General features: G+C 39.6%; 1 protein-coding gene across 3 annotated transcripts in view; it reads left to right on the top strand.

The window, feature by feature from the left end:
• NRIP1 (nuclear receptor interacting protein 1) overlaps window positions 1-11688 on the top strand; it is a 78588-nt gene extending 66900 nt beyond the window's left edge. For all 3 annotated transcript variants that reach the window (XM_086763965.1, XM_086763943.1, XM_086763954.1), the window contains one exon: window positions 2685-11688. In XM_086763965.1, coding sequence (XP_086620091.1) covers window positions 3049-6534 — 3486 coding nt within the window. In that variant the 5' untranslated portion in view covers window positions 2685-3048 and the 3' untranslated portion in view covers window positions 6535-11688. The remainder of the gene's footprint in view (window positions 1-2684) is intronic.
• The last annotated feature ends 1965 nt before the right edge of the window (window positions 11689-13653 follow it).

Genomic DNA, 13653 nt, shown 5'->3' with positions numbered 1-13653 from the left:
TATTGTGTGTAAACTGGACTGGCTACAAGTGTCATCATCCACAACCGGCTTTTTGAGTGCCCGAGGGATTTGCATAAGTGCATGGTCTTTTTTTTTTTTTTTTTTTTAATTACCCAGAGCTGTAATGAGTAAAGTTTTACCAAATATTGGCTTAACGGTGCATTTGTTTGGGGCTTTATCTTAAAGGTGACCTGCAAGGCTTGCTTTTATCAGATAGTGAGAAATCTTGAAAAAATTTCAATTTTATTCTCTTAAGCACAAAACACAGGGTATGAAGTGCTGCTCACTCCTTTTTAAAAACAGCATGCTGTCAGCTTAGTTCCCTTTTGAAATATGAAAATGTGGCTCCAGGTAAACAGTTTATTTTTGGAAGCTGAAAAACTATTTTCTAGATAAAGCACATTCTCAAATGTTGGAAGAAATAAGTCTTGCTGTATTGATGTTGCAGTTGCTGGATACTTGATGTATTCTTTGGAAACCTTGGTTGGTTTTTTGTTTTTTTTTTTTTCAAGGATTTATTTCTGATTTTTAGTTTATATGGGATTGAAAACTCTGCAAAAGCCTACTCAGAGGTGCACAGGTTTTTGAAGGAACACTAAGATGATGGATAATTTTTAATTAGATGAATCCAAATTTAAGTTTTAGTTATAAATTTGAATGAACACTGTGTCTTCTACAGGTAATTATGTAAATGCTGGTTAATGTAGGCATGTGTTTCTGAGAGAGATACTAAGACTCCAGCAATAGCTACAACTTTTCATTTGATGTTTAGATAAATGGGTATACATTTATACTACAACGCATTGCTGGTATTTTAATTTTTTTTTTTTTTTTTTTTTTGAGATAGCTCAGTTTTTAGAGTTTCTCTAAATAACTTAAAATCTAGTAAGGGAGTATTTGCACAGGGGGATATATGGGCTGTTAACATTACGGCTACTTAGTTGTTCTTCTGATTCTTTACTTTTTTCACATCTGATATTTTTCTGACTTCTAGTTGCCTGTAGCTTTTGAATTTAAAAAATAGCCTCTGGGAAATCAATCATAAAATATTCATTCACTTTAAGGAGGCAAAGATTTCATCTGTGTACATCCTTTTAAAACTTGTAAATACAGGTTTTCAATGGATTTTAGTCTGTGAAAGTGAATTACAGACTTAGATATGTGGAAAGACACTTAGTTTTGCTCATGTTGAATGTTTATGCCAGTTGAGAACTGAGTGAGTAAAGGAGTAGGCATGTGTGGTGTGACGATCTCAATATTGAACTGGCTATCTGAACTGTTCATGCTATTGTTGACCAGTAATAACTAAAACTGAAGAGATGCATCTAGCATAAGCGCCATTGCTGTGCTTTTTAAAACAGCTTTTTATAGCATAGTGCCTCATCCAAGTAAGTATTGAGTAGAGCTATTGTATGCTCTTTGAAAATAACAAGACTTAAAGGAAGACCTGGGGTTTTGTTACCATTGTATGTTTAATGCATGGGAAGAATGTAAAGATAAAAATCATAGAATCATAGAATGGTTTGAGTTGGAAGGGACCTTAAAGATCGTCTAGTTCCAAGTCCCCTGCCATGGACAGGGCGCCTTCCATGAGACCAGGTTGCTCAAAGCCCCATCCAGCCTGGCTTTGAATACTTCCAGGGATGGAGCATTCTCAGCTTCTCTGGGCAACCTGTTCCAGTGCCTCACCATGCTCACAGTAAAGAATTTCCTCCTTATATCTAATCTAAATCTACTCTCTTCCAGTTTAAAGCCATTACCCCTTGGCCTGTCACTACATAACCTTGCCAGAAGTCCCTCTCCAGCTTGCCTGTAGGCCCCCTTTAGGTGCTCGAAGGCTGCTAGAAGGTCTCCCTGGAGCCTTCTCTTCTCCAGGCTGAACAGCCCCAACTCTCCCAGCCTGTCCAGCTAAGGGAGGATTTTTGTGTCAGGTTTTATATCAGGAGCACGAGTGCCCTTTTCATCACTGCTATCACATCACTCTCCTAATGACTTGTGATAGTTGGGAGTTGTAAGAACAACAGATTTCCTCCCTGTTGTGCTGTCATAGTAGATTTTGCATTACTAGATAGTCCTGGGCAGCAGTGGGAACTTGGTTTCTACTTTTAACAATATCATCTACCTGCCAAACAAAATGTACTCGTGTGATGCTACCTATTCTGTTATTTGAAAAGAGATTAAATGTGAACCTAAACATTGACTTTAGGCATGCCTTTTCCCATTCATTCTCCTTTAGAGTGATAGTCTGCATGTCCTGTGTATTTACATAATAAGAAGTAAGGTTGGTACAACTGTGAAGTAAAATCAAATGTAGTTTTTTAAAACTATATTTAGAGTACTTTAAGATTTTCCTTTCATGCTTGCTGTTCCTTGTTTTGAGCTGTAGTACAGAGAAATTTGATGATCGCTTGTAGTACCTATGCTTATGATAGTTAAGCTGCTTTTTGTATAAAATTATCTGACTCAGAATTGTTTTCACAAAGTTCTTTAGTTACCATATCCTTTGTCCATTACTTGACATTGAATTTCTTCTGGAATATATTTATTGCTTATATATCCTGAATCTCTAAGACAATGTGTTTACAAGGCGGGGGGGGGGGGATGAGGGGGTGGGGAGTAAGTCTTATGCAATTACTTACTTGACCACTTGTGTTTTTTTGTTTTGTTTTATTTCTTTCACTTAGGAATTTTATGTGCTTGGTGGAGATGGAAAAAGATGACAAACGAGCTGGCTTCCTGGAGAAAGAGGGTGGCAGATACTTAATGGAACTTTATTACTGTGGAACGATGTTTTGAGTGCTCCTCCTAGACATCTTTCATAAATATTGTAGATATCAGCAGATTGATGTGGTTGGAAACCTGGCTCGTCAAACAGTCTATATTGGAAGAAGCCTGCTTGGAATATGACACTTTGTTTCTGAAAGGCTGTGAGAAAGCATTACAGACATCTACCCATTATTTCCTTAAATCTGCATCTCGATTCAGCTACAGCAAAACTAGCCTTTGAAGTGACTAGAACCAGAGCCCTTTTGGAAACTTTTATTGAACATGACTCATGGAGAAGAGCTTGGCTCTGAGATGCACCAGGATTCTGTTGTTCTAACTTACCTAGAGGGATTACTAATGCATCAAGCAGCAGGAGGCTCAGGTACTGCAGTTGACAAAAAGTCTACTGGGCATAGCGGAGAGGATCAAAACTTTAAGATTTCTGGAAATATATTTCCCAGCTGTCAAAGTAATGGTCCAGTTCTTAACACAAACACGTATCAGGGATCTGGCATGCTGCACCTCAAAAAAGCAAGACTTTTGCAGTCTTCTGAAGACTGGAATGCGGCAAAGAGACGGCGGTTGTCTGATTCCATTGTGGATTTAGGTGGAAAAAAGGAAGCTTTGTTAGCTGGCATGGTCGAAAATGTGCCTAAAGGCAAACAGGATAGCACATTACTTGCCTCTTTGCTTCAGTCATTCAGCTCTAGGCTGCAGAGTGTTGCTCTGTCACAGCAGATTAGGCAGAGCCTTAAGGAGCAAGGGTATTCCCTTAGCCATGATTCTTTACAAGTGGAGAAAGATTTAAGGTGCTATGGTGTTGCATCCAGTCACCTGAAGACTCTGCTGAAAAAGAGCAAAGCAAAAGATCAGAGGCTGGACAACAGCCTGCCTGATACAACAAAGAACCTGCCCAAGGAGAGGTTTGTGGAATCTCCTCATGCAGTGCAGAGCGGACCTAAAGTGAAAAATGAGCCACTGTCATGTGCTGCAAGATTACAAGCTGTTGCCAGCATGGTAGAAAAACGATCTAGTCCTGCTGCTTCACCAAAGCCCAGCGTAGCATGCAGCCAGCTAGCTTTACTCCTTTCAAGTGAAGCTCACTTGCAGCAGTACTCCAGGGAACATGCTTTAAAAGCACAAAATGCAAATCAAATAGCAAGTGAGAGACTTGCTGCTATGGCCAGATTACAAGAAAGTGCTCAGAAAGACATTGGCCAATTCGGTTTAGCAAAAGGAATGACAAGCCATCTCAATGGTCAAACAGGATCATCAACCAAAACAGGATCTAGCAAAAGCAATATGGCACCATTTCAGAGTTCAGCGGGAATCATGCATTCGCCTCCCAAGAATGTGGGATACAAAAGTACTTTGGAAAGGAGTAACCCAAAAACGTCTCCCAGCAACAGTTTGCTCTTGCATCTACTGAAAAGCCAGAATACCACCAAACACGTAACAGGGCATGAACAGAGTGAGAGAGCCAGCATTTTTGAAGACAGCAGCACACCAACAACTATTGATGAGTATTCAGACAACAATCCTAGTTTTACAGAAGATGACAGCAGTGATGACGAAAGTTCCCATTCTAACTGTCTTCCAATAGACCTATCCTTTAAACAGAGGACAGATAAAACAGATGCAGGTCCACCTGCGTCGCTGGATAACCTGACTCAGTCCTTGCTTCATAACTGGGATCCAAAAGTTTCCTGTCCAGAGAACAAGGAAGACAAAGACACTCCGAAAGCTTCTAAGCTGAATCCCCATCAGAAAGTAACGCTACTTCAGCTGTTACTTGGGCATAAGAGTGAAGAAAAGGCAGACAAGAGCAATGACCCTCAGGGACCACACAGTGCAGCTGATGTGGCAAAATTCACTGTACAGACTGGTAAAAGGACTCCTGTTACTGACAGTCCCAGTGCACATCGAATGACTCCATTAAGCACTCCGCCTTTGCTGGCTGCTGCAAAAGCAGACTCTCCTATCAATCTCTCGCACCAATCCTTAGCCATCAAGCGTAGCTCACCACCGTATGCCTGCAGCATCCAGATGGACAGGCTGGTGAATCCAGCATCTAAACATTTGATAGACCTTTCTAAAAGCAAAGAAATTCAAGGAGCCAAGCTGAGCAGGAATGATAGTCCCCAGAACTCCTCAGCTTTCAGTGCCAGCAAGCTGTTGCAGAACCTCGCTCAGTGCGGCATGCAGACTTCCATGTCAAGTGAAGAACAAAGAGCTAGTAAACAGCTGCTGGCAGGGAACACAGATAAACCTGTTGGCTTGATTGATAGATTGAACAGCCCTCTGCTTACGAATAAATTGAGTACGCATGAAGAAAATAACAAAATATTCAGTTGTCAGCCAGCGCTCGCTGAACAAGGACTTCCAGGTTCGGAAATAGAAAATCTCCTTGAAAGGCGCACTGTCCTTCAGCTGCTTCTGGGAACTCCCAATAAAGGTAAAAGTGAAAAGAAAGAAAGGATGCTTTTAAGAGATGAAAGTTCTCAAGAACAGACAGATAAGGCTTTGAATGAGCAAATATTGACGGTGAAAATAAAAACTGAACCTTCTGAAGAATCAAATGTTCCTTATAATTCAAATGCACAAGTAAGAGAGTGCAAGGGTAACAAATTTCAAGGATTTGTTCATTCGCTGCAGAGAAACACAGCTGCTTCTCCAGCATCCGAGGAGTTGAAATCTGAGCCTCTTTCACCTCAAGATTTCTCTTTTTCCAAAAACGGCCTGCTAAGTAGGTTGCTGAGGCAGAATCAAGACAGTTACCCTGCAGATGAGCTGGACAGAAGTCACCGAAACAATGAGCTGACACACCTTGAATCAAAGAGTCTTTGCACAGTACCGAAGAAGAGGAAGCTTCATACTGAGCCTGTTGAAAGTCCATTAAAAAAGATGAAAAGTAATGTGTCTGATGCTGCAAACAATCATGCTTCTGCTACTGAGGCACTGTACGGGCCTTTGCTTAACCAGCAAGAACTGAAATTCAGCAGAAATGACGCTGAATTTAAATATGCTGTAAGTCATGGTTCAAATAACGACAGTGAACATAGGAGTTGGTCGAGAGATAGTAAAGGCTTTAATGTGTTGAAACAACTGCTTCTCTCAGAAAACTGTGAGAGAGATCTGTCGCAACATAGGAATAACATACTAACGGAGGGCAAGAAAAAAGGAAACAAAATCAGTGCAACAATTAATAAACCTGAATTCAGCATTTCCTCAGGAAATGCATTAATGGGAAGCCCTGTGCAACAGAACAGTTGTGTAGATCATAGAACATTTCAATATCCTGTAGCGGTAAAAAGTCCTGCCAGTTCCCCCTTCCCTGAACATTTGGGGAGTACGGTATCTAGACTCGAGTCCGATCAGTTTAGCATGTGTCCCATGCCCAGTGAAAAAGGGCCCATCAGATGGGTGATCACAGGTATGGACAAGAATGATTATGAAAAAGACTCTCCGAGACTGACCAAAACCAACCCAATATTGTACTACATGTTACAGAAAGGCGGCAACTCTCTTAGTAGCCAAGAAGCACATGATAAAGAAATTTGGAATGAACCTTCATTTACTGATCGTTCAACTCATGTTACAATCAAAGAGGAGCTGACATCCGACGCAGAGCTTAAAACTCCTTTTAGTAACTTAAGAAGCCCTCACAACAACCATGTGAGGAGTAAGACCTCTCATCAACATGGTGTGAATGGAGAAGTGCATGGACTTCTGGAAAAAGTGCTAACAATCAAAAAAGAGCCAGAATAAGCTGCAGCCTCCTCAATGAGTTTACAATCAGTGGTTTTGAATCTTTGTTTTAAAAAAAAAAAAGAAAAGAAAAAGAAAAAATAAAAATGACTACGAACTTGACTACTGTATAAATTGAGCATGATTTTAGAAAAGCATGGTCTAACTGAAACATGTTTTCATTTGATAAACTTTTTATTTTTCTGGTGATGTTATTTAAAATACATGTAGATAAAATTTGCTTTACGATAGATTGTCACAAGGAAACTAGAAAGGTTGTAATTTGTACAAGACATTTCTGTATGTATCAGATTAAGTTATGAGTACTCTTTGATCAGAGTCTTATTTGGATCTGCAAGTTTTTGCTATAACATAAAGTGTAAGCGTACAGCCTAGGTGGTGGTAATGCTGCGTTTCCTCCCTCTCTGTAAAATAATCCTTAATTTTTTGGAAGCCTGAGCATAGAGACAGTGTACTTTTTTTTTTGAACGTTTAATATGTTTTGTGAAATTTTAAGAATAACTTTTAAGAAATTGAGCAGTCCGTCCAAGGTATTAGCTCATCATATTGGAAAACCTGTGTCAGTGTTAATAATTGAAATGCACTGAAATGTATTTTTTAGTGCTTCCAAAATTTTTATTGTTATTTTTAAATCTTGTTTGTGGTCCTGCCAGAATAGTGGTGTAAAATCTATTTTTCTTCCTTGCCCTGCTCTTGACAAATGCCTTCCTCAGAACCCTTAGCCATAGGTATGAGTTACTAGTTACGATTAAGGATTTTTTTAGGTTTTTATACAAAAGGAAGATTTTCATAGGCCATGCAAGTACTGCATGAGTCCTTTTGTCAGCGCATTCCTGTCACTTCCCTGCTTAAAAGGGGAAAGCCAAAATGCCTCTTGGAGTAGTGCGATTAAAAAAAGCTTAGTACATCTATTTGGTGAGGAAAATGGTGGAAAGTTTGTGAAACGGATGAGCAGAATTGTCTGTTTAGCACCATCCTGCGTCCCCTGCAGAAGAATACCAGCTGCACTAAAGCAGCACATCAGACTTCCACTCAAAGATGGAATAGGATTTTAATGAAAAATGTGTTGGCCTCTTCCTACAACCAGGGAAAAGAATCCATATTCTGCCAATATTTATTACTCTCTGAACAGCTGATGCATGGTTTAATGCACTACCCTTTCACTTTAGAAAATCTGGTTTTAGAATGATTTTTCAGGTTGTATGGAGGATAAAATTGTGGTTTTGTCATGTTTTGTAATGGATAGTGGGACGTGTCTGAGAAATCCTCCTCTGCCCTTTTCCTCAATCCCCACCTGTGCTGTGATTTGTAACATCTGGCAATACCAGCCTGAGATGGAAGTAACTGAAAATTGCGGTCAGAGCTGAGACACCTTAAAAGAATTGCTGGCTGGGGAAGAGCCATGCGGCTCTGCTTTCCTGTGAACACTGTCAGTGTTAACTCCATTTGCAGCCCTTACTTCTTGTGGGGGAGAAGGAGGACAAAATCCAGTTCTTCTAAATTATGTGCATTATTGGCAACGGTAAGTTTTGCTGAACTTTTTACTCCCCTGAAAAAAATGTTCTCTGTAGCTTCTAATTTCACTGATAATCCCCTCTGCTGTCAGAAGACAGCTAAGTAGTTGGCTTGCCCAGATAATGAAAGCTACACTCTGTTTTAATTTTGACCGCTTTCACCATTGAGAGCTGATGACGTGACAAAACTGCTGTTTCTGTCCATCTCGTGTTTGCGTAGCAGAGATGAGTGATGGGGCATTTTGCTCTTTTCCTTTCTGGTTTGGTTTCAGAGATCCTTTTCCCAGACTGCAGGCTTGCAGAGACAGAGTAAGCTCTTGTCCCCCTCTTGTCCTCCACCGCCTGCCTGGTATCAGTTCCCCTTCTTTCCAGTCCAGTCTCTAGTGAAAGGGACTCCTCCTGTCTGCCAGCTGGAAAATGCACCACTATTCTGTTTTAACCCTTCCAGGTGATACCTTCTTTTAGGGAACACAAATATTTGGCAGTATCCAACACAAAACATTCCCCCTGGTTTATATGAGAAATAACAGAGCAATTTAAAGATATATTTTTATGTTATTTGGGTGAAGCGTAATATATTAATGGGCTGTACAAAGAAGATTTATATTTTAAAACCTTCACACAAATCTAGTATCATTTTAAATGTCATTGTCTGAAGTATAATATAAAAATAAAATTTTGTTTGTCTTTAATATTGCATTTATAAGTGGCCCAGTGACAATTCAGATGTCTCATAGAATAATCATTAATGAGATAAAGTATATTTTGGATTGACAGTGGAACTGAATTCTTTTTATATGAGTCAACCCAGCAGAAATATTAAAAAGATGGTATTTGTTCTATCCATTAAATGTATCTTAAAGTCTTAATTGATTATTTTTCTCGAAACAACATGTATATAGCTAGGAAATATATCGAATATAGAATAATAGATGGTCCCCAGAGTAAATACAGGGCTATGATTTACTTGAAGGGCTCCACAGAAAAATGCAGCTTGAAAGGATGTGAAATAGTCTGGTTGGAAAAACTTCATCAAAACAAATTTGAGATGAAAAGTAGGGAGGAGAGTCTAACCCTAGCAAAAAGTAATACTGGAGTCTAGCAGTGTGCTTACCTATGTATTTATTCTATGGTAGTCTATTGTTATAATATATACTTTTGAACATTTAGTTTTTAAAGTTTTATAAAACATTTAAGTTAAAATGTTAACAGCTTGACCAGTTAATGATTTAGCTTTCTTTTCAGGTGATGTTAATGAAAGGGTATTACCATTCTCACAGACGTCAGTAAACTATAATACACAAGAATTTTAAGTTTAGGACATGCTGTTCATGGAAAAACCTCGCCTCTCGCAGACATTGCCATCTCAAGCAGTGCGTAACATAACGAGGAGGCCCTTGAGAGAAGAGGGTAGGGCATGCCAACTTAATGCTCTTCAGTGAGCTGCTAAGAGGGTAACAGTCTCCCACGTGAAATTCTCCAGTGTCACTGATGTTACCCCTCTCTAGGGAAGAGAGGTCGTCTTTGCAGTCTGCCCCATCCACGTTTACAGCCTTTAAACCTGAGGACCAAAGGCTCTTCAATCGTTTTTTATCTTGTAGCACGTGCGAGTGAAAAGGAGTCACCATCGTTTTCCTTGGCGGCTTCTCCCTCAGAAAAGGGGGTTGCAGGAGCTGGGTTTGCTGCACCAGCAGAAGGACCAGTAGGGCTGGCCGTGTCTTCCTGAGCAACTTAAAGATCCTTGATTTCCACCAGTCCCTATAGATGAATGATAAACCAAGGTCATCTGAGTGATGCTTGGTATTCTCAGCAGCTCCTGTCTTCTTGGTTCAGTAGACATTTCACTACCAGGATAAGTGTTTTGGCTGTCCCAAATATGCTTCCTCGGTCTGTGGGAGTGGAAGCTTCCAAAGAAAGCTCTGCAAACTCAGGTGGCTGAATGTTCGGCTAGGCCTTTAGACTACAGACTTGAGGGAAAACAGGGCCTTCTCAGATATTGGCAGCAGTAGCTATGTAGGCAAAGAGGTGGAGGATTGATGGGTACTGTAGTGTGATGTCACCATCAAAGGAGCAGGGAGGGCTGGGAGGAGATCACATCCCAGCTGTAGCTGGTTGAGACTGCTGGGAGAAAGCTGCCTCCACCCCATCGAGCAGTGAGGAAGTAAGTTACGGATGTGTCTACTGCGCTTGAAGTTGCAATTGCAGCCCCCTGGGACTTAACACCTGAATTAACTTAAACCTCACTTAACTCAGAGCAGTTGCGGCAGCAGCAGTCAGGTTGCTTGGTGCCTGATGCCCTGCTCGAGGGGGCATCTACGGGCTTACGCCGCTTCGCCCGCAGTGGTGATGTAGCTAGCTCGATTTGGGGATTGATGTGTAATTGCCACGCAGATATGCCTTTTCTTTCCAGGAGAAAGCGTACGGGACTGAGACAGCCAAATTTCTAGTGTCTCCCCTGCCAAAGTTTGAGGAGATGATGGGGGAGTAACACCTGACCGCAGACTCAAAAGCTGTTTTGCTGGAGGGCGTCTCTGCTGATACCACGTAACCGGGTGGCTCAGTTTGAGAAGTTTCTAAACATTATGAGATCAAAAGGGAATTCAGCCATAACTTTCACTTTTCTTAGCCATTTACTCTTAGTAAAGTTTTTAAATTTTTAATTTACAAATGTTTTTAAGAGAAAGAAATGAATGGTTTAAATTTTCCCTGTTAAATGTTGGTGAAAGTATTACAGCTCTCATTGACGTCAGTGACATGATATTACCAGTTTGTTCTCTGCCACATCTTACAGAGGAGTAAACTGGTAAGTATATATTATATATATTTATATATAATGTAAATACATGGACTTGTTACACCTATAATATGTTGAAATTGGTTTTTAAAAGGTGATGTAAATAGTGGTTTCCTTAATGAAAAATACATATTTTGTATTGTTCTAATGCAAAGGAAAAAAAAACCCCTTTTAATCTTTTTTGTTATGTATATTCCATGTATAAGTGTAAATACGATCACATAGGTTTAAAAACTTTTGCATGTATGTATACAGTTGCAAGTCTGGAAGAATGTATAGAAAAATACTTTTATTTAAAGTTGTGATTACCTGCTGCATGAAAAGTGCATGGGGGACCCTGTGCATCTGTGCGTTGGCAAAAAAAAAAAAAGTCTTAACAAGTCAGGTCAGTTCAAAACACAACAGTATTCCACTTCTGGACATGACTTCTGCTGTGGTATTTTAGCTTTGTGAAAGAATGTGCTTCAAAACAAAAGGGTCTGGAAAAAAAAAAAAAAAACGCAAATCTACTCGTAAAACATGAAGTACTCATACAACTATAATCAGTCATGTACGTTCAGGATTCCATTTTGCCTAATTGAAATATTGTACCAGGACTGTTCCATCCCTGTAAAACAAAGGAATATTGATTTTCATTGCCATACATAAGAATTCGGGATTTTACCGCAACCACTTCTATTGTGATGTGTCTTCAGTAATTTATCTAACTGGTCTCATTTTTTTATTAGAAATTAATTTCCTCATGTGATGTCACAAAACTGTACATACTGCAGTGTGAGGTTTTTTTAAATCTTTCAGTGTTTACTTCCTGCAGAAGATTTGAATAAATGAGAAAAATGCATTGTCTTGATGGTTTTTAAATCTGCTTTATTTCATGTGTACTTTCCATTATGGGAGTGTTAGTGGGCTCTTTGCATCAGTGCCATTAATACAGATTTCTGACAACAAAATATCTCAGGGACACATGGCCTCCAACAAGGCTACTGACTGGAAATGGAGAGTCGTGGAGCTGGAAGTGAAACAATCCAAGTCAGATTAGGAGCTTTCCTTTACAAAGCACTGTATTATGTTTCATTCAAATACCCTTCTGCTTATTAACTTGAAATCAGTGACCATAAACTGGAAACTTCTAAATGGGAATTTTCCTGTGAAAATAATTTTAAACAAATGTTGAAACATTTTTCAGGTCCCCTGTGCAGGGCAGGAAAGGTATGTTTTCCCATTAAAATCTATTTTGGTCTATATGACAGAGGACTTTTTAGTTGTGTTTCATTTAAGTTCTTAAGCAAACGTGTAGAAAAGTGAATACAATTTGCCCCTGAAGACTATACAAAGATTTAACAGCATACTTGCATCATATTTTGCCGCTTTTGAGTTGGGTTATTACATTAGTGCAAATGCTGGATTGCAACAGTAGTGCAAGCGCTATTTTTCCAGATAATTTTTGTGGCAAGATGTATAGGTGCGCTGGGTCTGGAGCGGTACGGTTGCAACCAAGCAATTGGGTCATGACTGTCTTGAGTAACAGTAACAGTTCTTTTAATGAATTATCTTGTGTTTTCTGATCTCTTGGTAATAAGTGTGCATGCATGAGGTTCAGAAGCTTTCTGGAAACCATAGATTATAATCCGTAAAATTAATTTAAAAACAATAATTCCAACTCCATAGATCTCAGCTAGGGCTTCATAAAGTATATAGCTGAGCATTTTGATTGTTTGGCATCCTAAATGGAATAGGACCTGGATACTGACTGTCTTTGGATGCGATCTGTTTTAAAGTACGTATATAATGCCACCAGTGACACTCAACTGTGCTTTGAAGGGAAAAGACCCTTGACCCAGCTTCTGCATAAACTCTTCTCTCTGTAAGTAGGCATGCCCCCGATTTGAGGGATGAATGGCTAAGCCAAAATACAGCCCCATGAAAAAGCAATATACCTGGGGAGCCAACCTGGTCTTCCAATGGCAGTGCAACTTGGAAATAATTTCTGAAATACATGCTTCCTCACTGACTTGGTCCCTTTGATTTTGATCCTACCAACCAAGCAAACACAACAGTATGCCTTTATTTCTCATGCGATTATTCCCTAGGACAGTTTCGTAGAGCACCTGTTTATCACTGGTTTTCGTTTTATTAGTCAGGGGCAGTTCAGGCTCTTGTAATTTCACTATATTTGTTTAATTTACTGTGCTGTAACACCAAGTAGAACTTTCTTTATGTCTACCAGAAAAAAAAAACAGTCCTGCAGAGCTGAGCGTATGGTACGCTAAGCAGCCCGTGGAGTGACGAGGATGTCGAATGGGTGTAAGCAGTCTGAGAGACGTTTCACTCCGAGTGAACGTTAACATTTGCTTAGACTCAAAAATGCCTCAAACTGCCAGTGAACTATTTACACAGACCTGTGGTCATGCAGAATCTTCTTGATCTTCAGTTTGTTCCTTACAAAATGAAAGACGCATGTGATGTTGATGATCTTTCACAAAACAGCTGCTGAATAAAGAAAGTTTTTGCTTCAGAGATTTCAAAATGTGGGAGAAAAAACCCTAGCAATTGTATTCATGGAACTTGGCAGCCCAGTCTTATGCTCCCCAATGAAATTATCTCCCATCATTGTGGGCATCAAGGACGGATGTGGACTCTGATAGATCGTTTGCAGGCCTGTACATTGTGGAAGCCTTCATCAGAGTAGAAAAACTTGTTGCAGTAATACAAATGTGTCTACACATAAGAAAAGTAAAGCAAATTATTCTTCATTAATTGTAAACTTTGTCAAGAAAAATATGATTTTGAAACTGAGAATACAATGAGAAT

Source organism: Chlamydotis macqueenii, chromosome 1, assembly GCF_036417535.1.
Source record: "Chlamydotis macqueenii isolate bChlMac1 chromosome 1, bChlMac1.mat, whole genome shotgun sequence".
In the NCBI taxonomy this organism is placed as follows: Eukaryota; Metazoa; Chordata; class Aves; order Otidiformes; family Otididae; genus Chlamydotis; species Chlamydotis macqueenii.
This window is presented reverse-complemented; position numbering and strand designations above follow the sequence as displayed.